General features: G+C 39.8%; 1 protein-coding gene across 1 annotated transcript in view; it reads right to left on the bottom strand.

The window, feature by feature from the left end:
* The window catches only part of GRID2 (glutamate ionotropic receptor delta type subunit 2), a 1,000,276-nt gene that overhangs the window by 183,190 nt on the left and 793,634 nt on the right, over positions 1 to 23,452 (bottom strand). The window contains exons 9-10 of the mRNA XM_037896872.2: positions 22,492 to 22,593; positions 4,412 to 4,609 (exon numbers count right to left, since the gene is read on the bottom strand). Of these exons, the coding sequence (XP_037752800.1) occupies positions 4,412 to 4,609; positions 22,492 to 22,593 (300 nt within the window). The remainder of the gene's footprint in view (positions 1 to 4,411; positions 4,610 to 22,491; positions 22,594 to 23,452) is intronic.

The raw sequence follows: 23,452 nt of genomic DNA, 5'->3' as shown, positions 1-23,452 counted from the left end.
TGGAAAAAAATCCATTGTCCTATAAGAATTTTTTTAAATCGCTTCAATTTTTAATCTAAAGTGTTTTTGCCCCCAAGATTGCCAATCAAAGAGGTTTTTGGAGTTCTGGAAGCAAAGCTCAATTCACTGTAAATAAGGAGAAAGCAGGCTTCCAGGAACAGCTTGCATGCCATGAGACACAGATCTATGCTGGCTGCTTGCCCAGCAATTCAATAGTCCCTTAAGTGAGACAGGGAAAGGGAAAGATAGAGAAGGCACAGTGAACCTCTGCTGTTAACTATATAATGCGATAAAGATCACCTCCTACCTCAATACAGGTCATCGGCTTTGGGCTGTGGTAGTAAGGGAAACATTAAAAAAGAGAAGTCCGGACACAGGTGTGTGAGTGAGAGCCAAGCCCCCATCATAACTTCTCAGCATAACAGAGAGAAAGAGAGATTACATTCATTCACAGTCACAGACTGTGCACTTTTAGTACTTAAATAAAACAACACACATACTGTAGCTTTTCAACTTCAATGATGTGTCATTTGCTTATCAATGTAAATGTCTGATCTCAGAATGATTTTGAGATCCTCCAAGCATCTTGTTATTGGGAAGGAAAGAATACTGTATGTGTATTATTAGTGAACCATCTGATTTCAGTATTTAGGATTTCTGGGTTATGAGACATTCATGTGACATTGATTAAATGTATTTCAATCCTGACTCAGCCCCAAAGTCACTGAGAACGTGGACTCTTCTGTTTGGGTTATGCACTGTTTCTCAAATGACAAACTGATGATGGTATGTTGGCCATTGTACAGAGCAACAGATTATGTACCATAATAATTAGAGAACAGAGAAATTATTAGAAAGCAAGAACCAACCTGATTCTATGCCCAAAACATAAGACAAAAATCACTTTTCTGAAGTTGGACAATGCTAGGTTAACTTTTAAAAATTATCAGAGCACACCTCTACACTTCCTAATTTCATCTGGATTTGCAAGAGATACGACTATGAGGAAGGCAGTTTATTTTCAAAACTAAGATGTACAAACAAATACTTTAAGTGCCAAAGAACTTTTTCTCACAAGATTTGTTCCCTCAATCCAAAGCCAAGGAAGTCCTGATAATCATTGACTATCCACCCAAACATTTCAATGTCTTATCTGAAGCTGACTTTTAAAATTCTTGAGGATAAAACATCACAGAGGCTGGATACATAGTAAATATCTATTAAAATAACTAGTCCATTTCCTAGTGGTGTTCTAGTGCATTTTCCAGCCTTTTACAAATAATAGGGCTGTCTCCATTTCTCATGGGTGGTTATTTTACATCCTAATAGGCCTCATGTTATTCAGCAATGCAGAAAAGGTTGACACCACCACTATTATAGATATTCGATCACTACTGTATTAATTTATAACCAACCAGCCGGGACCATCCATTTTCCATTTCAAGTGCTCTTTAATTCCACCTCCCTTCTTAGTCAGCATGCGATATCATTTTACCATTCAGCAGATATTCAATGGGATTTTTTTTAGTGCATTTTACAGTGAGACTTATTATTCAACACTTATCTGCATTTGCCATCTATTAGCCCAAGTACTTAATGATCTAGGTACTTCATCTGATTGCATTGCTCCTTACTATTTGCTGTGACTGCTAATCAAATGTCACTTGCAGACTTGGAAAATGGCTTCCACAATCAGCCACTAGGTCATTTACATTTCTCATTCCTTTTCACAGCAATTACTATTTATATTACAGCAGTGCCCCTAATGTGCTAAGGGGCGATACAGATGCAACTGCAGATAAAGTCCTCGCCCTCTAGAACTTGCATTCTAACAAGTTAAATCAAACATATGAAGAATGAGAGCAACATTCAAACAACTATTTCCATGTGACAATGGTAAAGAATCACAGTGAGAATTGTTTTCTTCTTACCCTGAAAAAGGAATTTTATCAGGATAATGTTATCCATATGGATATCCATATTATCCATAAAGCTGAGTGTGTGTGCACGTCTCTCCCTCTATGCTTCACTGTACCACCTATGCCTAGAGCCTTCCCAAGCCACCGTCCTCCCAGGCTTCCAGATCGTTTTAAGGAAACTGTACACATATCATCCAAAATTTCCTCTCTTCCCACACTCTGCCTTCTTTCCTGCTACCCTTTCATCAATGTTCAATCCCTTGGCCCAAATTTTCAGCCACTGGCTCTTAAATTGGACATGCAAACATGTTGTGTACTCATTGCATGAGGCTGGTCCTGTTACATTACTTTAAGTACATCACATGGTTGAGTATGTCCTGAATTTGGAATGTGCATTATATGTGTTTCTGTATTTACTAATGGACTGGTAGATGGCCTGCGTGGACTCCTGACATCATGAGTATTCCTGCTTTTATACATACATATGTTAAACATCCACACAATCAATTGAAAACCTGCTACTGTATTTACAGTTAATCTGTGTAACCACATATTCCTATCATTAACCTCAATCTGCCCTACTTACTATCCCCTCCAATTGTTTATTCTTCTATTTGTTACATCTTGTATTAGGTTGTAAACTCTTTAGGGCAGGAACTTTCTTCTGCTGTGTGTCTGCACAGCAACTAGCATAATGAGGGGTTGATTCTGATGAGGCACCACGTTGATCATCAAGTAGTAATACATAATAATAATGACTTTCTCTTAGAATAACTAACGCTGGTGAGAGCTGGCCACTCTCTTAAATATGACTTTTATCCCACGTTTCATCTATTCCCTCCTCCCCACACCCAGCTGATTTTAAATAGGTCTGCAGTTTCATTTTTGGTCTCAAGGCCTCTTTTATGAAGTAAAAAAATAGCCATTATGCACTCTTAAGCCTTCCTGGATGTTTCTTGATTTGAGTTGATTATTAAGGTAATCTCTTCTTTCTATCACTTCTTTAGATCACTCTTGGATGACTTGAGTTCTTGTAAACTTCAAGAGTCTCTTATTTGTCTCTGTGTAACTTAGTGCACTTTGCAAGTCAGAATTGCATTCTTCCCCTTCTGTTCTGTCTTAAACTGTGAGTGGAGCAAATTGAAGGGTAGAAAGGATGGTTTTTGATATCAGAAAAAATAAAATAAAGTAAAAATATGATCCTGTTCCATTAAGATCCAGGGGCCAGACTGTCCCCAGTACAGAAATAACCCATGGGATAAAGCTAAGCGTGTGCATGGAAGAATAAAGCTTTAGAAACCATCGATTTTGGAAGGACCGGTGGGAAGGTTACTTTGTTCCATGAACCAAAGAATAGCGGATACTCTGTGGTTCACATTGGACCTGCACTATCATTGTGTATATTCTCTCTGTGGATGCTCAATAGTTGCTACAGAGGAGACCCAGAGGGAGATAATACAGCTTATTATCTCCTACTTGGATTTCCATGTGGATATTTTCAGGCTATACAGTGGATGGCACCTCCCTTGCACTCCATGGAGCTCCACTCATGCAGAGCTCCAGCACAGCAGCACCTGTGCAGGGAAAGAGAGAAGAGAAGAGTGTTGCAGTGGAAACAATACTCTTCTCCATTCCACTGCGGGGTGGAAGAGTAATAAACACTTTTCCACATGCTTCCACAGGGTGACAACCACACCCAGGATGACAACCACACCCAGGATGACAACCACACCCAGGATTAGCAGGGGCAGGTAAAATTTATCTGAAAACTTTACAGCACAATCAAGAAATTTGCCAGAGCATCTGCTGCACAGATTTTTCTTTTCCATTTCAAAGGAAAAAATGAAGGCAGAGGATCAGATAAGTTGGGAATAGCGGAAAAAAAGCCAAATAAAGCAGGTTTATTTTGTTTAATTTATATATGCTATAATATTAAATGTAGAATTAAGTAAATGAAGATGGTCTATTAAATACAGATTAACAAATATACTGCTTTCAATTGATGCATCTACATCATGCAAATGTACATCAATAAAACTTTTTCTGTTGATCATATACCTTACTTATTATTCATCACCACCAATATTTCTAGAAGTGCTATACATTATTTATCTAATGTCTTACTAATTAAAGTAACATAGGATTTTCCCCCTTAGAACAGCCTCTTCTCATTTGTGGCTGGTTTTGCCAAATTAATTAGGATGCTGAGGATCGCTGTTTTTTACCACATTACCTCACAGTACTATATTATGGTTGAAAAAACTGGATGGGAAATCCCTGATAACAGATGAATCATTCCATGTTCATTTTCTCACCATCAGTCCCCAGGGCATTGGTAGCAGTATCAGATTGTGTTAGCATAGGCCGTGTCTGGATAAAACAGTACCACTGAGCTATCAAGGGAGGCACTTAATGATGCAACATCAATAAATAAGCTACATGTTTATGGGTCATTATACACCTTTAATTTAATAAATAATTAACCTCCTTACCTTAAATACCAGTTCTCCAATCAGTCCATTCCATGACCCATCCTCCTGGGGGCTTCCATACTTGTGATCCGGTGCAACATAAATTTCATACTTAAAGCCAAGGTAATTAGCTAAGGCTTCCAAGACATCTACTGAGAAACCCTGGTATTTCTTCGGTTTTCCCAAAACATTTTCGGACACCATCACAAATGGCTCCTCCTACATAGAGAGAAAGGTAGTAATATAACCATTTATTGCACTGACCAAAAAGGAGGCTACATTTTTTTAAAAAACTAATATAATTCTATCTGGAAATTTTATTTTACATTTTTAAGAAAGTAGAAAATTAACTTTGGGCCTAATATTGCAGGTTTTACTCACAGTGAGTGACACCTTACTCTGCAGGTAATCCCACTGATTTAAATAGGACTAGCTATGAGTAAAGTGATAAAATTAGATTCAGATACCCAGATTCTGATATCCTTACTCACACTGAAATCATCCCATTGTAGTTACTCCGTGGTCTGTCCCATTGTAGTTAATGGGATGATTTGTGGAGTAAAGGATGTTGATAACTCCTAGAACTTTACTGAGATTCTCATGTTATTTGGATTTATTCTTAAAGCCCCAGCTACTGGAGTCATGGTATTTCATAAGAATCTCAGCTTTCTTTTTGAAAAACTAAGTTTTTAGCCCTCATTTGGGAATTAGAACTCGAAAAAGTGAGCCAAGTGCATCCTAGAGGCTCAAGAACCAGAAGACAAACAAACAGAACCCAAAATGTATTTACAAAAAAAAACTCATGATTTTGGGGGCCTCAAAGAGGACTTTTGAATGGTGGGGGTTGGCAACACTGAGTAAGATGCTATTGAACTAGAGTAAGGCATCAGAGTCTGGTTCATATTATTTGCATCTTCAAAAGGTATTATATAGAAAGAAGATTTCACAACTCTTGTTTTAAAATGCATCTGTGCTTTTTATGTTTAAATATATTTAATTATTATTTGAAATAAGCTTCTGAATTACACTATATGTTATTAATGATGTCTTATGGGCTCTGTTAAATATCATTTGCCGAAGATCTAGTTCTTGCATAGATTGTTAAAGTCAGTGATTTGTTTTCTGTTGTATATTTCAAAAATAAGTTAAAAGACTGTAATATCAAATGCCTCTCAGTACAGGGTTCTTCTGTTTGTGGACTTTAATTTCAGTCCTGCAGAGATATGCACATAGGATGACTACTCATAAACATGAAGAATTCCACAGGGTTGTCATTTTCTTTTGAGTACAAGAATCTGATATAGTTGACAAATAAATTAATTAATATTGTAGGCTAAAACTGGACAAGAAGAAGTCACATACTTGAAAGACTATCATTTTTCTTGTCCTTCTGTTCCTCCACTGTGAACTGGATACACCAGCTTATCCATTTATAACATGACAAGACAAACTGGTTGACATTATTTTAACTGATTTCATCTAGCAGATACTAAATGGATTATTTTAAGGAGAAGCAGGTGGGTTTGCCTGTGAAAACATGACTTTGCAAATATTTAGCGAAGGATGTCCTTAGTATCCGATAAAAATAGATATTGGATTGGTGTTAGTTTGTCCATAGATAAGACTTCCCAGTCAGTACCATTCTCTTTCATTTTTTACCAAAATCTGTAAGTGTGGTTTAGTTTTAAGTTAAGCCATGCCGCAATATATTCTCTGCACTTCCAAGGTTGTTTTAACCAACATTTTTTACTTTCCTTTCCCCCTACATTATATTTTCTGTTGTATGTTTTTTCCACATTTTTGATAAAAGAAAAAGACACCCCAAATCATATTTCTGAGTACAAGAAAGTTTTGATTGCCACACAGCTAGCTAACGGGTGACTAATTTGGGAGTTATCATCTGGGCTTTCATTTTGCTGATCATCTGAGAAAATATCTCCACTCTGCCTATCATCTCTCATTCACAATTGAGAGATTGACTCCCACCTCTGATTGGCCAATGATGCCAGCCTCCCTTGCCCACTTGTGAAATTTTCAAACAAGCACCTTCATGCTTTCTCTCATACTGCCCCTCGCACTTGATTCCACCGCCTATCATGCTGACAAATATCATCTCATTGTTTCCTTGTATTCCCCCATCGATTAGTCTATATCCATCTGTTGTCTTGCATATACACTGTAAGCTCTTTGAGGCTGGGACCAAGGCTGCATGCACCCAATTCTCTGTCACTCCCTGACCTCCTGCTCCTAGTGTTTGTAGCCCACTACAGTATGTAGAGGAAGGATCTTATTGCTCAGTGTGGATCTGTAATCCAAGTCCTAATCAAGTATGTAGTGGTTTTGCCACACAAAGATAACTCCAAAAATGATGTTCCATATCTCCTTATTTGTTCAACCCTTTCAGTGATATCCAGATGAGATGTACTGTTAACATGTAAAAAGGGTTTGTTTGGTTTTTATTCCCCCCTGAAAACACAACCTGGATCTGAAAGTCAAGCTGCATTATCTTTTTGTATCTCATACATTGTCACCAGTAATAAAGATTCCGCTGTCAGATCTTAGCTGAGTATTTTGCACATTGCACAAGGTGGAAAATAATCCAGCTGTACTGACTCACAATTGTAATTTTGTCAATAACATAAGTAGAAATGACTCAAAGACATACAGAAGGCAGATATTTTGAATAAGGTGACATTTTAAAAGACAGTTGTCACTGTCCTGACTCTAACTACATGTTAAGGACACTGTCAAATAAATAAGCATGTGACCGGATTGTGTTGGCAAACCATTCTTTTATGACTCTCGGGGGGAAGGAAGTGTTGACCTATTTATCAAGATATTACTATGCATCTGTCAATCTCTATTGTTTTCTTTCAAATCACATGTACAATCATCCAAAATGATAGAGGGATGGCAGAGATGACCTTGAGGTCCCTTCCAGGCCTATGTTTTTATGATTCTAAAATCAGCCAGAAGAAATAAAAATGGAAAGCAATAACTGAACCCAATCCATTAAGTTATTTTCCAGAGATTGGGTCCAAAGAGCATTAAAAGAATTGAGACTAAGTCAATGAAGACTTGTCTGCCTATTAACAAAAACAAACTGTGAATTCTGATTTGCTGATCATTTGGATGACAGATTCCCGAAGCATAAACACGAGCTGGAGGAATAAATGAATACTTCCACAAAAACATCTGCAGTTTATCAATCTAAGGGCATTATGCACAAAGTTCCTGCTTGTAAAATAGGGTGTTCCAGGAGTTGATAATTTTCATATTAGCAAGGATTTATTCACAACACTTATTGGGTTATTAAATAATAGCTGCTCATAATTCTGAATTTGTATTCAATCAGCTTAAAAGCACCAGCTAATTGCTTAGTTGATTTTAAACAGCATTTAAAGTGTGCCACTTTCACTATTAATTTCAATCTTTTATTAAACTAGATAATATTCTTTGTTGGTGAGAGAGTCAAAAAGAAAAAAGGTGTCCAGTATGTCATATGGGTAACAAGACACAATCTCCCACATTGCTATGTGGAAAGATGTTCAGACATGCACATTTTTGTTGAATATTAGGAAAGCAAAAAACAACCACTAAACAAACCCAAAACAAAAAGAAAATCCACCACTAACTTTCTTGTGATATGTTATGGGTACTCAGAAAACATTCAAGAGAGAACGAAAATACTTCTTAAATGTTGTTTTTGATTTTTTCAATGCTGCTGTCTGAAACTACAGTCAGAGTTTTTTGATCCTGTGTTTTGGTTAGTTCCTAGAGTGGGAGAGTGACATTTCCCTAACAATATGTGAAAACAAAAAAGAGTGACCATCTTTCTCCTTGAGAAAACAGGACCATTATTTTTTTTCCCTCCTGTGCTGAACAGGAACAATTACGGAAATAAAAAGTGGGATTGTATGGGGGTGGGAGACACAAACATGCATGCCAGGTACAGGAAAGAAGATCGAAGGTGGTAGGTAGCCAATGAAGCTTCCTGCAGGCTACAGTAAACCAAAAAAATCCTGACCCTGTTTTTCTATGGAAATAAGGGGTCAGTCAGGCTACTGTGGGATGGACTGCTAAGTGACTCTTTATTCAAGTCCTATTGAGCTGGTGAAGGGATGGAAATGAGCATCTCTGTCTCCCCCATTCAAGGACTGCAGGAATGACCTCTGCAGAGGGATTCAGTAACCCCCACAGAGCAGCTGGTGGGGACGAGGTAAATAAAGGGGAGCCTGGGGAGGTAGGGGCTCACAGGGAACCCGGCAATCAATCAATCAATCCGATCACTTGTGAATGGGTGGATTGACTGGATCCCAGGGGTTCTGCTGCTCCCCCTTTACTTCAGTTGGCCTGTGATGGAGCTTCTTCTGCCTCAGTGGATCCCATAGCCATCTGACAGCTACAGGTCAGGATTTGATCCAACAAGATTAGCCGGAGAGAAGAGAAAATGAGAAGTGAATGTAAAGGGAAAGCTGGACAGTATTGCCACTATTTATATAGTTCCAGAGGAAAGGCATGGCTGTTTACAAACATAAGGCAAGGTCCTTGCACCCAGAGGAGCTTACAAGCTAAGAACTTGAAGATGAAAGATCCCAAGACCCTGTCAAGTCAGCACTTTTGGGGATCACGCGTAAAGTTAAATGCGTGATTAAGACAGCATGGCATCATCAAGGCAGATGATGGGGAAAGAAGAGATGACAAAAATATATTGGATATGCCAACCATGGAGAGCATTTGCCTGCTTCACTTGGCTGTTGCTATAAAGTTTATTTATTTATAACTTTTCTATGGCATTCATCACCAAAGTATTTGAGCATCTCTCACTTCTCTGGGGTAGTGAAGTATCAACTGTATTTTACAGATGGGGAACCAAGGCAGAGAGAGATTATGTAATTTGGGCAACACAGAAGTGTGTGGCTGTGCTAGGAATTAAACCCAGATCTCCTGAAGGCCTGAGTCTTCTTAACCAATAGAATCTCTTTGCTTTCTTGATGTATTTCAGTATTTAAAACATGTAAGTAAATCTATACCATGTTTAGGCACTAGTGTGCCTAGTAGGTGGATTAGGAGTGGAAAGCAAGCACCAGATGTGGGAGCAGGAAAAGGGGCGGAAAAGTGAGAGGACAAAATACAGCAGGTCAGACTTCATGAGGAGGAGGAAGAAATGGACAAGTGGGTAAAAAGCCAATAAATTAGTTCAAGGGTAGAAATGGAAGCTGAGAAGTATCAGAGATTTTAACTTTACCTGACTAGGGGAAGCGAATTGATAGCAGAGCAATATAATAACGGAGGTGAGCTATAAAGAGAGATATGAAAGACAGAATTGAAAAAACTTACCAAGGGCCAAGTTCTGCCTTCATTTACACCCACACATTGGCTTCAGGGGGATTGCATTGGTGTAAACAGAAGCAGAATTTCATAAAATGGGAAATAAGAGACATGGGGAATTTTCTCTAGATGTGTCTGCCAGGCAGCTGGTTTTCTCAATGTACTGTACAGAGAGGATAAAAAGGAAGACAGTGAAGTCTAGTGAGAGCAGCTGGCTAGAAGTAAGGAAACATGCATTCCATTCTTGACTTAACTGCTCATTTGCAATATAGTACTGGATGGGTCACTTACCTTCTCTGAACTTCGATTCCCCCACATGTAAATGGGGATAAGAATACACAAATTTTCTAAAGTGTCATGAGACTGTGGGATTAAGAGTACAATGTATTATTATTGAAATCCCCATAGACACGCCAATATTCTGGATGGCCTTTAGTGAGTACATTATAGGAAATAAAATGTCTTTGAAAAGTAGGAAAAGCGTCATTCGTAGTATCAGTGGGTCAGTATCTTTAACGACTTGAGAAATAAAGTTACATTAAGTGGCCTATGTGAAATGACTTGGTAGTCTCAATTGAGTTCACAGTGGACTAGTGTACAAACCATCACCACCCACTGGTTTCCTTGTTGGCAGACTCAGCAGAGAAACCGACATGTGAATGGGCACAGAAACCCAATTCCATTCTAATGCCAGAGGTACACTTTCAAGACTGAAGGTTGAGGCTCACGAGGGAAAGTGAGCCAGAGAAGGGAAGCTGTGCTACATTGCTGCTTTCAGTGTGATGCTCATTCTACAGAAAAAAAACAGGATTTTGGTCTAAATGGCTGTCAAGCTGGCACCTCTCACAAATACTACATTCTCATAAAAAAATTAAAGATGAATGGACGTTATTTTTCTACTTAGCTGATTCATGTGTCACCAACAAGGATGGTCTTTTTTAAATTAATTATAAAATAGCCTGAGCTTTTTCCAAGAAAACACCTCCTAGAAAGAAGCCTGTATAGAAATTAAACATCGAACAGAAAGTTGTAGATTTGTACAACTGGAGAAAGAATCTCTGGGGGTTTACAATACATATTGAGGCTTGATTCTAAAACTGCAGATGGATGACCTCATGCCCTCCTGCTGTGTTTGGAAGAGAGTGGTGAGATTAGCTAATTAGGTGGGTGATTAGAATTCATAAAGCATATGAAAATGACCTCTGTCTACTCTTTATAATTCTCTGAACATACCAGATTAGGATATTTTAATATTGACAATCTGAATTCATTAAATGGGACTCCATCAAGGAGCATACATTTTCCTTTCCTGTCTAGCAAAGATGAGGGGGGGAGAGAGAGAAATCAAGTGAAACAAGAATTGTAGCTCTGCCTTATACATACTTCCATGTTTTATAGCAGAGTGAGGTGTGACACTTAGTCTGAGCTCAGTACTGAACGTAACAAACAGCATGCGGGTGCATTAAATGATTCATGCAGACCGAGCGTGGGTTCAGTAATCACAGGAAGCAAATATTCACCATGATATCTGACAACTGCAGTCACCAGTAAACATCATGGAATTGCTCCCAAATGTGAAATTCTCACTCATTATTGGCTAGCTCAGCTCCATTCTTTTGGCTATTGGATGACCAAATGTACCCATTACAACTGAGAGGAAGCAGTGAGAAAGGTCATAAACTACAGCCAAGCTATTTTTCAAACACAGGAGGCTACTTTCTCCTTGCTTGGTGCAACCACTTGTTTCTTTTCCTTGACTTTTTTAAAAGTTTGAGTTTTAAATTTTAATCACTTTGGACTTTATTCCCCTCTAGATTTCAGAGAGAAATTCAGCTCCAAAAATGTCTTTTCCTTGAGTGATTTATTTACCAGGGATCGGAACAGTTCAGCAGCTTGTTATTTTTAATTGAACAGCAAAAGTATATTACCTTATGTTAGACTCAATGGCTAAAATTTAATTGAAACATTTAATTTTCTCATTATAGAGAATCCTCCCACTAGCAATGGTTACAGAAAAACAATTAAAAGACATATGCACCCCACCCCCCCATCATACTAAAAGTGAAGATCTGTCTCAAACCAACAAAAACAAAGACAATTACAGTTAAATCTTATACTGTTTTTAACACCCAGTTTAGGACCTGTATAACAACCGGCTGGATACAAAACCATTGTTTTAGGATCATCTGTACTACAAAGGGCCTGATCAGCAAAACAGTTGCATTCACACAACTCCCATTGACTACTATTGACATGATCAGTCCCTAGAAGCTAAGATAGGTAAGATAAGAACAGAGTTTTAAATTTGGTCCCTATTCAGGAAAGCACTTATTCTTGTGCTTAAGGACACATCTACAAAACAAGGGAAGGTGTGTTTGTTGCACAAATAGGCATATCTGCACTAGCTTTAATCTAGCGAGCACAGGTAACAATAGTAGTGAATACACAGTGGCATGGAATTCAACGCAGGCTAGCAATCTGAGTTCGTACCCAGGAGGATCCTCGGTGGACTTGGACAGGGGAGGCTGAACTGCATCAAAGCCCAGGCTGCCACATTTTCACTACCACATTTACACACACCAGCTAAATTAAAGCTAGTGCAGGTATGCCTACCTACGACACAATTACAACTCAATCTGCACTGTACATACACCCTAAAGCTCATTGACTTTAATGGAAGTTTTACCATTAACTGCAATAGGACTTGGACATTTGCTTAAATATCATATGCTTAAATAATGCTCCAAAACAGGGATGCTTTCCTGAATCAGAGGCCCTAACAGTAAACATCTGCCTTTTTATGGGTTTATTGCTACTAATGCAATTTCTTTTTCTAAAAAGTGCTTTTTAAAATACTTCTCCTGATGTCTTACTGCAGGACTGAGGTTTCCTTCATGGAAATATCATCCCAGTGTTATATTAAGCTGCAGTAAAGCTTTGTGTATTGATTTTCTTACACAATAGCCCTTTCTGAGCCATTATAGTAGATATGATAAAAATGTGCATTAAGTCTAGACATTGAAAGCTTTTAGAGTCCACATTGCATATTATTCCTAATACGTTGCTGCAAATAACGCAATCTTGACTTCTGAAGCTGTACACCATGCTGTATTCTGTGCCAATACTAATATTATTAACCTAGATGCTGCATATTACAGAAAGTAAAGACAGACTTGTGATAAGAATCATACTTTCAGGTTGTGATTTTCAGAAGTACTCAGCGTAATTCTGTTCCTATTGAAGTCAATGGTAAAACTCTCATTAAGTTCAGTGGAAGAATGAGGCCAATCCACTTTTGAAAATCCCTCCTTAGTTTATGTACCCACTTTCCTCTGACAATCACAAAATATGATAAAATGATGATCACACAAAATTATCCAAGTTTTGGAGATAGGGATGTAACACACTGCTGGGACAACCCAGTACTGAGAGCTACTCTGTTACCTGAACAAGAGAGAGTTTTGCTGGCAATTTAGATTATGCATCAGCTTTCTGTCAGAACAGTCCTCCTTCCTCACCAGCAAATTCCTCAAGGCTGTCCTGGCTCAAACCTCGCTTAGCAGGTATCAGTCAGTGAACTCCAGCCCCCAAGGTCCTTAGAGATGTTTCTCTGCAATGCACAGCCTCTATCACAGTGCATTCACAGAAGATATTAAGTTCACTGCTCCGTTAAAGAGTTTATTAACTTAACTGGGGTAAATGCACCCCTCCCTCCAAACACAGCACTGAATTGGTTTATAATAAAAGTAAAACAAGTCTATGAACAAAAGAGCATAGATTAAGTGATACCAAGTCACAGAGATAAATATAGAGATGGTTACAAGCAAATAAAAGTAAAAAAACAAGCATCTAAAAGTCTAAAACTTAACCTAGCAATATACAGTCTTTGCTCAAAATGGTTTCTTTTACTCATCGTCTCCTTTCCATCTTTTTACTGGCCAGCCTTGCCAGGACCAATCACAGAGATCAAATCACTTGGTTTCGTTGTGTCCTAAGGTGAAGAATAAAGATGGAGTCTCGCTCTGTTCCGTATATCCCCGAAGGGATTTCTTTGTCTTACAAGCCAGGTAGGTCTCCTGGGATTCAGTCTCCTGTGTCTCCCTGGGTTGCAGGACCCATGTTAATTCTCTGTCTTTCAAGTTCAGGAACAGGATAACGACCACCGGGATTTATTTTGATTGCTATGTTTACTGCCAATATGTAAATGGAGGAAAACCCACATTCCTTTGTCTAGGGCAGACCTTTTTATCATCATGATATTAATAACCAGCCTGTTATTAGCTTTCTTACGATACCTCACAAGGCATATTCTATGCAAGTATCATTGCAGTAGTGTGCAGGGTGTGAATACAGGGGTGCGTAGGGTCACAAAGGAAGCTAACGCAAAGTGAAGTGACTTGCCCCCAAGTGACAAAACTAGTAAGTAGCTGGGTTAGAAACTGACTCAGGTCTTCCAATTCCCACTCTCCTTTTCTATGGACAGTGGCTTATTTATAATGTATGAGTATGGCATTATTTAGGCCTAAATAATTCAGGCTTTTTAATATAGTGGACACAGTTGGCTTTTTTAAACAACTTTTCTATCAGTAGGTAAGGTGTGACTGATTTGAGCAGACCTTCCCTAAAGGAAGAATGTCCAGCGATTATGGCACTAGCCTTGGACTTGAGACAGGCAGCTTCGATTCCCTGTACTGCCACAGATTTCCTGTGTGACCTTGGGCAAAGTCAGTCTCCCACCTGCAAAATGGGGATAATGGCACTTCTCTATCTCACAGGGGTCTTGTAAGGATAAACACATTAGAGACTGAAATCCTCTGGTAATGGGGGCCATATAAATATAAGCAATATCTATAATAGGAAATACTGCTATAACTAGTAATACTTGGCTTTCCTGTAAAAAGGTAAAATGAACTTTGATACTGCAGCCATTGCGCTAATAGCAAATAGTTCACTTTAATATTTAAATTCTAAAGACATAGCATTTTTTAGTGCAACAGATACTCAATCCTGCCATTCTGTATGCCTACTGCTCTATTATCCTCCTTAAATTATAAATTGCCAAACCCTATTTTTCTAAATATATACAAAGATAATACATTCGTTAAAAAAAAAAAAAGTAGTTTATACTTGATCTCCTAAATGTCCAGCCATCCTCTGGACCTGATATTTGGATTCCAGTTTCCAGGTAGGAAAAGCAGCATGGTCACAGAAAGTTCCAATTCCAGCAGTCTGTCTCGTAAGAGGTAGTGAATCTTATAATGTGTATTCATACAGAGTGACAACTTCCATCTCAAGGACTGGTGTAACTAGAAAGAATAGCAAATAGCCAGCCCTTTGTATCATGTATCAATCTTCATGATGTGTTCATTTCACTGGTGGATGAATAAAATCATCTACCAGTATCAATATAAATTACAGACATTTCATTGAACATTTTTCTCCATGTTTTTGGATGAAAAAATAACCAAAAAATTTCTTCCTGTCCCACCTTCTGAGATGGACATGAACAGCTGAGAGAGAAACAAGTGGGGATTTGTTGCTACCTTGGGAATTCTGTATATTTGTTACAACTAAAGATGAAGAATAGGCCCAATACAAATTTTAAAACCCCTCTAAAATATTTCAAAAGTAGTTCTTCTGCAACATATGTGTATACAGATTGTGTGACATAGTGTGAGTAGTCCATCGGTTTGACGATGACGTTTTCATGCTCTCTCTTTTTGTGGATTCTGGAGTGACTCTGAAGTCCAAAGTGTGGTGCGTATGCTTGGGAGCAGATCGGGCAGGCACACTCATTGGTGAGCATCTCGGTAGCTATTGTAGTAGTGTGACGCTTTTCCGTGGCAGCTAACAATCAATTATTTCTGTCCTCTTCAAAGGCTTGAAAAGCTCTGAGTGCTGTGTGTTGCCATGCTGATCTATTTAATGCAGCCATCTCAAGATCATCCAGTTTCATTGCCCCAAAGTGTATGCTGTTCATGATGCTGTCCTTGTAGCGCTTTCTGGGGTGGCCTTGATTCCGATGTCCTTGTGCCAATTCTCCACCGAAAATTTTTCTGGGGAGTCAATATTCAGGCATCCTAATGATGTGTCCAACCCAGCGTAGTAGGGCTTTTATAAGCATGGCCTCGATTCTTATGGCATTTAAGTTCTGGAGAACCTCCAGGCTGGTAGTTTTGTCCTGCAGCGGATCCCCATAATGGCGTGCAGAGACCGCAGCAAGGCCTCTAGCTGTTTGATCGGCCATTTGTATAGTGTCCAGGTCTCACAGCCCTAGAGGAGAGATTTGAGCACAAAAGCATTTTAAAGTTTTATTTTTGTTGAGAGGGTTATTGTTGTACGATTTCAGGACTTTGTTACATAGCTTTCCTAATGCCTGAGAAGCTTTCTGAATCCTGTTCGTGATCTCTTTGTCAAGAGATCCATCATGGGAGATGTTGCTGCCAAGACAAGTAAAACTGTCAACTTGCTTTAGTTGGATTCCACTAATGGAGATGCTAGAGGATATAGCACAGAGCGGTGAAGATGATTGGTGCAACACCACAGTTTTCTCCAGGATGATTGTGAGGCCAAACAATGTTGATGCTTCAGCAAAGCAATCTATGATGAACTGGGCGATCTCCCTCTGTGCGCGCTAGGATGGCACAATCATCTGCAAAGAGTGCTTCTCTTATTAGTAGTTCTGTTACTTTTATTTTTGCTTTAAGCCTGACAAGATTGAAGACTGAGCCATTGGGTCTGTATGTGACGTATATGCCTCTGCTGAGACCATTTGTAGCACGGTTGAGAACTTGGGTGAAGAAGAGGGTGAATATTACAGTGGCGAGGACACAGGCTTGTTTGACTCCCTTCGAAATGGGAAAGGAGTCAGTGAGATCTCCATTAAAAAGTACCTGAACTTGCATCCCCTTGTGAAATAAATGAATGATCTTTATCAGTTTTGGTGGGCAACCAAGTTTGCTGAGGACATAGTGTAAAGGCTTTACTGGCACTTGTTTGGTTGATCTACATAACTGACTTGTTGCTTTCATGCATCCCAAACTCATGCACAGAAAACCTTTGTACCACACCACCAAATAATCCACACATTCCCCCCCATGCATACGCTTCACTACCTTTTGACTAACAGATGCATATTACAATTACAGAACATGTCTGAGAGAGGCCTCATCCCTACCACACTTCTACCACAAGCAGCCATCGTCAATTCATAGTGGTGTGTGGTTGCCAGTCATGCTGATAACATGTATATACCACCCAACTTGTGCTTTGTAAATGCCACATATCTTAAAGAAAATAAACATTCATAAATGTTTTAGGCACCAAACCTGCATGTGTTTAGAAGGTACATGGGGGCACGGTAAGCAGAGATGAAGGGAGGTGCATGTGGGCATGAACGTGGATGGGGACAGAGGGCCACATTTTATGGAGAGAGCATGGAGAAAAAGAGAAGAGTTTGACTAGCAGGGGGCACAGAATGGGAATAGTGGGGAGACAGGGACAGCAGCTTTTAGGCCTTTATTATAGAATACTGTAATAATTGTAATAAAAATTTTATTCCAATCTCCCCTAAATCATCCAGCATTTTTTCTTGCTCCATTTCTCTTTGTTTCAGATTCCTTCATTGTTTTTGTCCCATGATTTCTCACTACATCATTCTCATTGTTTGTTCTCCTAGGTATGCTTAAATACTTGATTATTTCTTCTTTTTTATCCTTCTTTGAAGGAACTTTTGTCATTTTATGTAACGCAGTGGTGAAGGTCAAATCCTGAAGATAGTCTCAGCTTTTGAAACAGAGACATGCCTTCCCACCTTACTTTGTTTTCTTTTTTCTGTCTGAATGCCACATATCTTAAAAAAATAAACATTTATAAATGTTTTATGTGCCAAACCTGCAAGTGCAAAAAGGTGCCTGAAAAGGTGGACTATCTGCCATTACCTTATACATGAACGCATTGCCTACTTCAAGGATTTAAAAATCTGCATCATGTACATTTCTGTGTTTAATCCTGTGAAACAAGTACCGTACTCTCGCACACCTAATGATGTTCTCCAAGATGTTGATTATATCTTTTGCTACCCTGCTCCTGAACTCTTCCGACTGCTCTTTCAACACACAGTTCTTCCTGTTCACGATCAGCTTGAAGATGGAAAGCCACCCAAATACTGCCTCTTCTCTTTCACAGCTGTGTAACCCAATGGTCTGTTCTCTTTTTAGTTCCTGCAGAGTTATTGGATTGGACAAAGTTTTCAATCCACATAGTTATATCTAATTAACATGTGTAATAAGTAACAAGAAACGATACACAGATATGTATTGCAACATACCATTCTGTATCTCTAGTTCAGAGGTGGGCAAACTTTTTTGGCCGAGGGCCACATCTGGGTGCGGAAATTGTATGTGGGGCCAGGGCAGGGGGTTGGGGTGCAGGAGGGGGTGTGGTGTGCAGGAACAGGCTCAGGGCAAGGAATTGGGGCACAGGAGGGGTGCGGGGTGGATGAGGGGGCTCAGGGAAGGGGGTTGGGGTGCAGGAGGGGTGCAGAGTGCAGGGGGTTGGGGTGCAGGAGGGGTGCGGGGTGTGACAGGGGGCTCAGGGCAGGGAGTTGGGGTGCACTGGGGTGCCGGGCAGGGAGTTGGGGTGCAGGAGGGGTGCGAGGTGCAGGCAGGTGGCTTAGGGCAGGGAGTAGGGGGGAGGGGTGCGGGAGGGGTTCAGGCTCCGGCCTGGCACTGCTTACCTAAAGCGGCTCCGGGATGGCAGCGGCGTGCACCGAGGCCAGGGCAGGCTCCCTGCATGCCTGCCCTGGCCCCACGCCGCACCGCTCTGGGAAGCGGCCAACACCATGACCCTGCACGGCCCCTGCGGGAGTGGGGGGGCACAGGGCTCTGCACGATGCCCTTGGCACGCCTCCAGATACCTCCCCCGAAGCTCCCATTGGCTGCGGTTCCCCGTTCCCAGCCAATGGGAGCTGCGGGGGGCAGTGCCTGGAGGTAAGGGCAACGCACGGAGCCCTCTGCCCCCACCGCCGCAGGGACATGGTGCTGGCTGCTTCTGAGAGCGGCGCAGGGCCTGCGGCACCATGGGGGGCAATCCCGTGGGCCAGATCCAAAGCCCTGAAGGGCTGGATTCCTTCCGTGGGCCATAGTTTGCCCACCCCTGCTCTAGTTACTATCTTTTTTTCCCCTTCTTTTTCCTGCCTGCATTTTCAAGTCAACCCAGTACTGAACATATCTAGCTCCCGTGTGTACTTATAGTTGCTCTCTATAAAATAATAAGTATAAACCACCACCATTGTATAGTTGTAGTTATGAGATATACATTCTTCACACAAGGCCACTATACTCTTGATCCATGTTATAATACCTTAAAGCAGGAGTTCTCAATCTTTTTCATAACATGGACTACACCTTCACCTTAGAGAGGTTATCATGTGGGCACCTCCCGTCCCATTCATTAACACATGGGCTACATCCCATCCCATTCCTGACTGTCTTAAATTTAAAAGAATTAAAATTAAAAGAAATTTAAAAGGAATAACAACACTCCAGAAGGATTTAAGGCAACTTATTGACTTCAGGAGGACTACCCAAATACTTAAACTTAAGAATGTGCTTTAGTTCTTTGCTGGATCAGGGCCAAGATGCTCAGAATCTGGCACACCTGAGTGCTAAGATCATTAGCCACTGACAACTTAAATAAATTCCATACCACTGTTTATAACCTTTGCTGCTTGAAACATCCCTGAGAGGAGTGAGAGAGAGAGAGAGCAGGAGAGTTTCCTCCTTTTAGATGAAGTGCACGGGTGAAATCCTGGCCTCAGTGAAGTCAATAGCTCAACTCTCAGAGTATACCTACACTGCAATAAAATACCTGTGGCTGGCCTGAATCAGCTGACTTGGACTCACAGGGCTTGGACTACAGGATTATAAAATTGCAGTGTAGCTGTTTGGACTCAAGCTGGAGCCTGGGCTTTGTGACTCTCTCCCCTCGTGGGGTCCCAGAGCCCAGGCTCCAGCCTGAGCCCGAATATCTACACTGCAATTTATAGTCCTGCAGTCCAAGCCCTGCAGCTGACCTGGACAGATGCAGGTGTTTTATTGCATTGTAGACATACCCTCACTGACTTCAATAGCACCAGGACTTCAACCCCGGTGTCAAATACAAACATATACTTCTGCCCCTGAAAGAACATATAATAGCAAAAAGAGAGACTTTTATAGATTATCAAGACTCTGTTCTGCTTAAGAGCTTTTCATTGACAGCAAAGACAATATTTTGCCATTAACTGTGACTTAACATGCTTGCTCTATTTCTGGCACCTCAATCTTGTTCTTACAAACACCAGAATATTATCCCCAAACACCCCTTCCTTCCCACAAAAGCTAACATTTTTGTATCATTGTTATTAGTCATGCCCAATAAATTATGTGAACCAAAGACATGAACTGAGCTGAACCATGCCAAAATTAGTAACAAGCAACAGCCATGCCTATAAACTAGGGCAACGTGTGTGCATGTGTGGGTGAGAGAGAGAGAAAGAGAGAATATAATTTGACAGATGAATTTTAATTCCCAGACACAACAAAGGCCAGATCCTGTGAAACTTTGCTTGCTCAAGCATATCCACTGGCACACAGCAGTAAAACTTTGAAGGATCAGGCCCTAAATTTATAATATTATCAATACAATTGGCAGCAACAGCAGTAATATTTAGTCTAGCACTAAGTTGGAGGTAAGAGACGATGATAGAATACTAGCGCAACTGCCATTACTGCATTTTCCATCTCTTTTGCCCTCCTTCGGTTTTCCATTTTGTTGTCTGATTGATTTTTTTATCTTTTCTTTTCTACACCAAACTTTTGTATGTGAGCAGGAAATAATTGTATAAAAAAGCCCTTTCCACCTCTTATGAATTCTAGAATGTAAGCAAAAATGGACCCATCAGCACAACTCAGGTTTATCATCCAAACAGATGAAATATTTAATTGATTTCAATCGGAGTTGCAGATTCCTACCACCTCTGAAAATGAAGCCCTTATTTAGGTGCCTAACTTTAGGCACCCAACTTAGAAAATATGTGCTTTGGTGCATAAAATATAATGAGCCTTAAGTGGTACTCTGGGTCAAAGACAGTTTTGCAAGACTCGAACCATCAGACTGCATTGACCAACCATGCAAAGCCTTACTAATTGCTGAAAAGACAGAGGAAAGTCTTACTGTATAAAGGCAATGGGGATCATTTGTGTCTTCCTCGCCCACTGCCTCTAGTTCATAGTCTTCATATAAAAAGAGACTCAATTAACAAAATGAGGGATTAATCAATTTGCATGAAGGCACAATTTAAATACTACCAAGTTGCAGTTGTGTTTGGAAACATGTTGCTTTAAAAATAAACACAAACACAAAATAGAAATTGCCCTCTGGATGCAAATATCAGCCAGTGGTCTTTGTTTGTGTGGGGGCTGTGGAGGCTGTCTTTTGTGTGATGTGTTGCTGAACTTTAAACATCCTTCTTTTTTGGCTTATACAAAACTATCAGTGTGAGTAATTACTCTTTTTTTTCCACACCAGTGTCTAAGTTGCTAAATGTTCATAATATAATTGTTTGTCAGAAGAATGCTCCCCGGCAAGCTAACTGAAATGATAACTAGGGATGAAATTATAGAATCTGAAAGAAAAGACGAGATACTAATTTGAATTTCCTTTGATAAAGAACGTTCACTGAACATTTCCGTTGCAAGAAAATTATGTTGACTCAATTTAAGTTTATACCAAGCAAAGTGCAAAGGCCATCCATTGCTGTTGTGATACTAGTTTGAGGAATATCCATCAATTAGCATCAAAGTATAAAAAAATATAAATACTGCTTTGTCTTTTTATATCAATTCATTCTATTTTTTTAACCAGGGTCAGACATATGATTCTCTTAAACAAAACAGACAATAGTAAAAGCACATGGGACGACCATATTTATAGTATCTTTAAAAGCTAGATTTTAACTTGTCATGGGATAAAACCCCAAAAAGCAAAATTTGTGTTTTAGTTGGACCCCTAACTCCCTGATATCACCCTCTAGCTTAGCCCAGCTGAATTCTTTTCTATACAAGGCAACATCTACAAGGGAAATAATAGAAACCCACCCCTGTATCTTCATTTATAAATAGGTGTCCAGATCTTCACCCCTGACCAAGAACTAGGAGGAGATAGTGACTACAAAGGTGGCTTAAAATAACCTTTGTAGCACAGAGGAGAATTTGGCCCAGGGAACTCTGAGAGGAAGGTTATTTCACTGAACTAACATAATTCACCCTAAGCTAATCTTTGTTATTTTCTGAGTGCAGTAATTTGTGTCAAACTGCACTCAGTTTGGCACAGTAATTGGAAGGCAGCTATATCTTATGCATCCTTTAGAGTTTTAGCTAGGAAACCTTAGCTGGCAGGCAAGTTTGTGTTGCTCTTTTGAGTTAACACAGGTTGATTGGATAACTTACTATGTGCCTATGGAAGAAACAGCTTTTAATGTCTTTAATTCCAACTTTGAAATGGACTTTATTGGTAAAATAATAATTTTTTGGAAAATTTCCATTGATCCAGTATTGGCAAGGAGAAACTCAATTCTGTGACAGTTGACTATGTTTCAGTTTCTTTTTAAACTGTGTAATTTATTTTCAAAATCCTTTTTAGTCACCCTTAGTCAATAACCTATTAGTGGAAAGCAAGAAGGAGAAAAGTAGCATTCCTCTACATGGAAAACACTCAGAATCTCTTACCAGCACAGTCACCACACGCAGAACCACCCCACGCATGTTATTCTCCAGCTTTCTGTCTGTTAGTGACCCATTCAGACCTGTGAGAGGATTCCAGCAGCCAAGCTGAAAAATAAAATATGATTTGTCACCTCATTGTCCATAACATTTTGTCAGCCATTCCTGTTATGGAGCTTTAAATGGGAGCAACAGAAAACCTTCCAGAAACAACAGGATGGAAAGTCAAAAGGGCGTTTGCCCATAGATTCATTTTTAAAATGCAAATTAGGAATATCAGTTTCTGCTTTTAAATACCATGTGCAGTGTATGACATCATCTAGGACAGTGGAGGATATTCATTGCTTTAGAAGGGTGAGGACTTCTGAATTAACGAGGAACATTTAAAATGTGAGATGGCTATAGCAATACCTACACCTCACTTCTAGTGATACACTAATTGGGAAAATAGTCGCAAACATAATTCTAGCATGGTGTCTGCTGCAGCACCTTTTCGAGCGGAACTTTGAGGAAAAGAGTTACATTAGCTTTAATTAAACCGCATATCGTTCATTGAGAAAGAAACGGTTGCCATATTTAACTGAGCTGAAAGCCCCATTTAAAGATGATTGAGGGAAAGACCATCTGATGGGCAAACCATAGCGTCCCTGGAGGATCTCTAATAGATGATGCAGAAAAAAAGAAAAGAATACCTGCTTACTCTGTACCAGTGCTATCATTTTCCTTGGGCTGCTATGGATAGAGGCTTTTCCTTGCAATGATTAACTGCTTTTTAATCTCAAATCAGGAAAATTACTTATCTGTAACTTGACTCGTCTGAAAATATAAATTGCCTGCGTTCCTGGGCAATGGTAGCTGTGTGTCCTGTGCACAGAAAACCTGCTTGTGCCTCAGCACCCTCTAGAACCTCTAGTAAGTTTGTTCCTTAGTGTTCCTAAATGATTTCTTGGAGCACCTGTGTCTCAGA

This window comes from Chelonia mydas, chromosome 4, assembly GCF_015237465.2.
Source record: "Chelonia mydas isolate rCheMyd1 chromosome 4, rCheMyd1.pri.v2, whole genome shotgun sequence".
NCBI lineage: Eukaryota > Metazoa > Chordata > Testudines > Cheloniidae > Chelonia > Chelonia mydas.
Note: the sequence above shows the minus strand (reverse complement) of the source record. Positions and strands in the feature narration are given on the sequence as shown.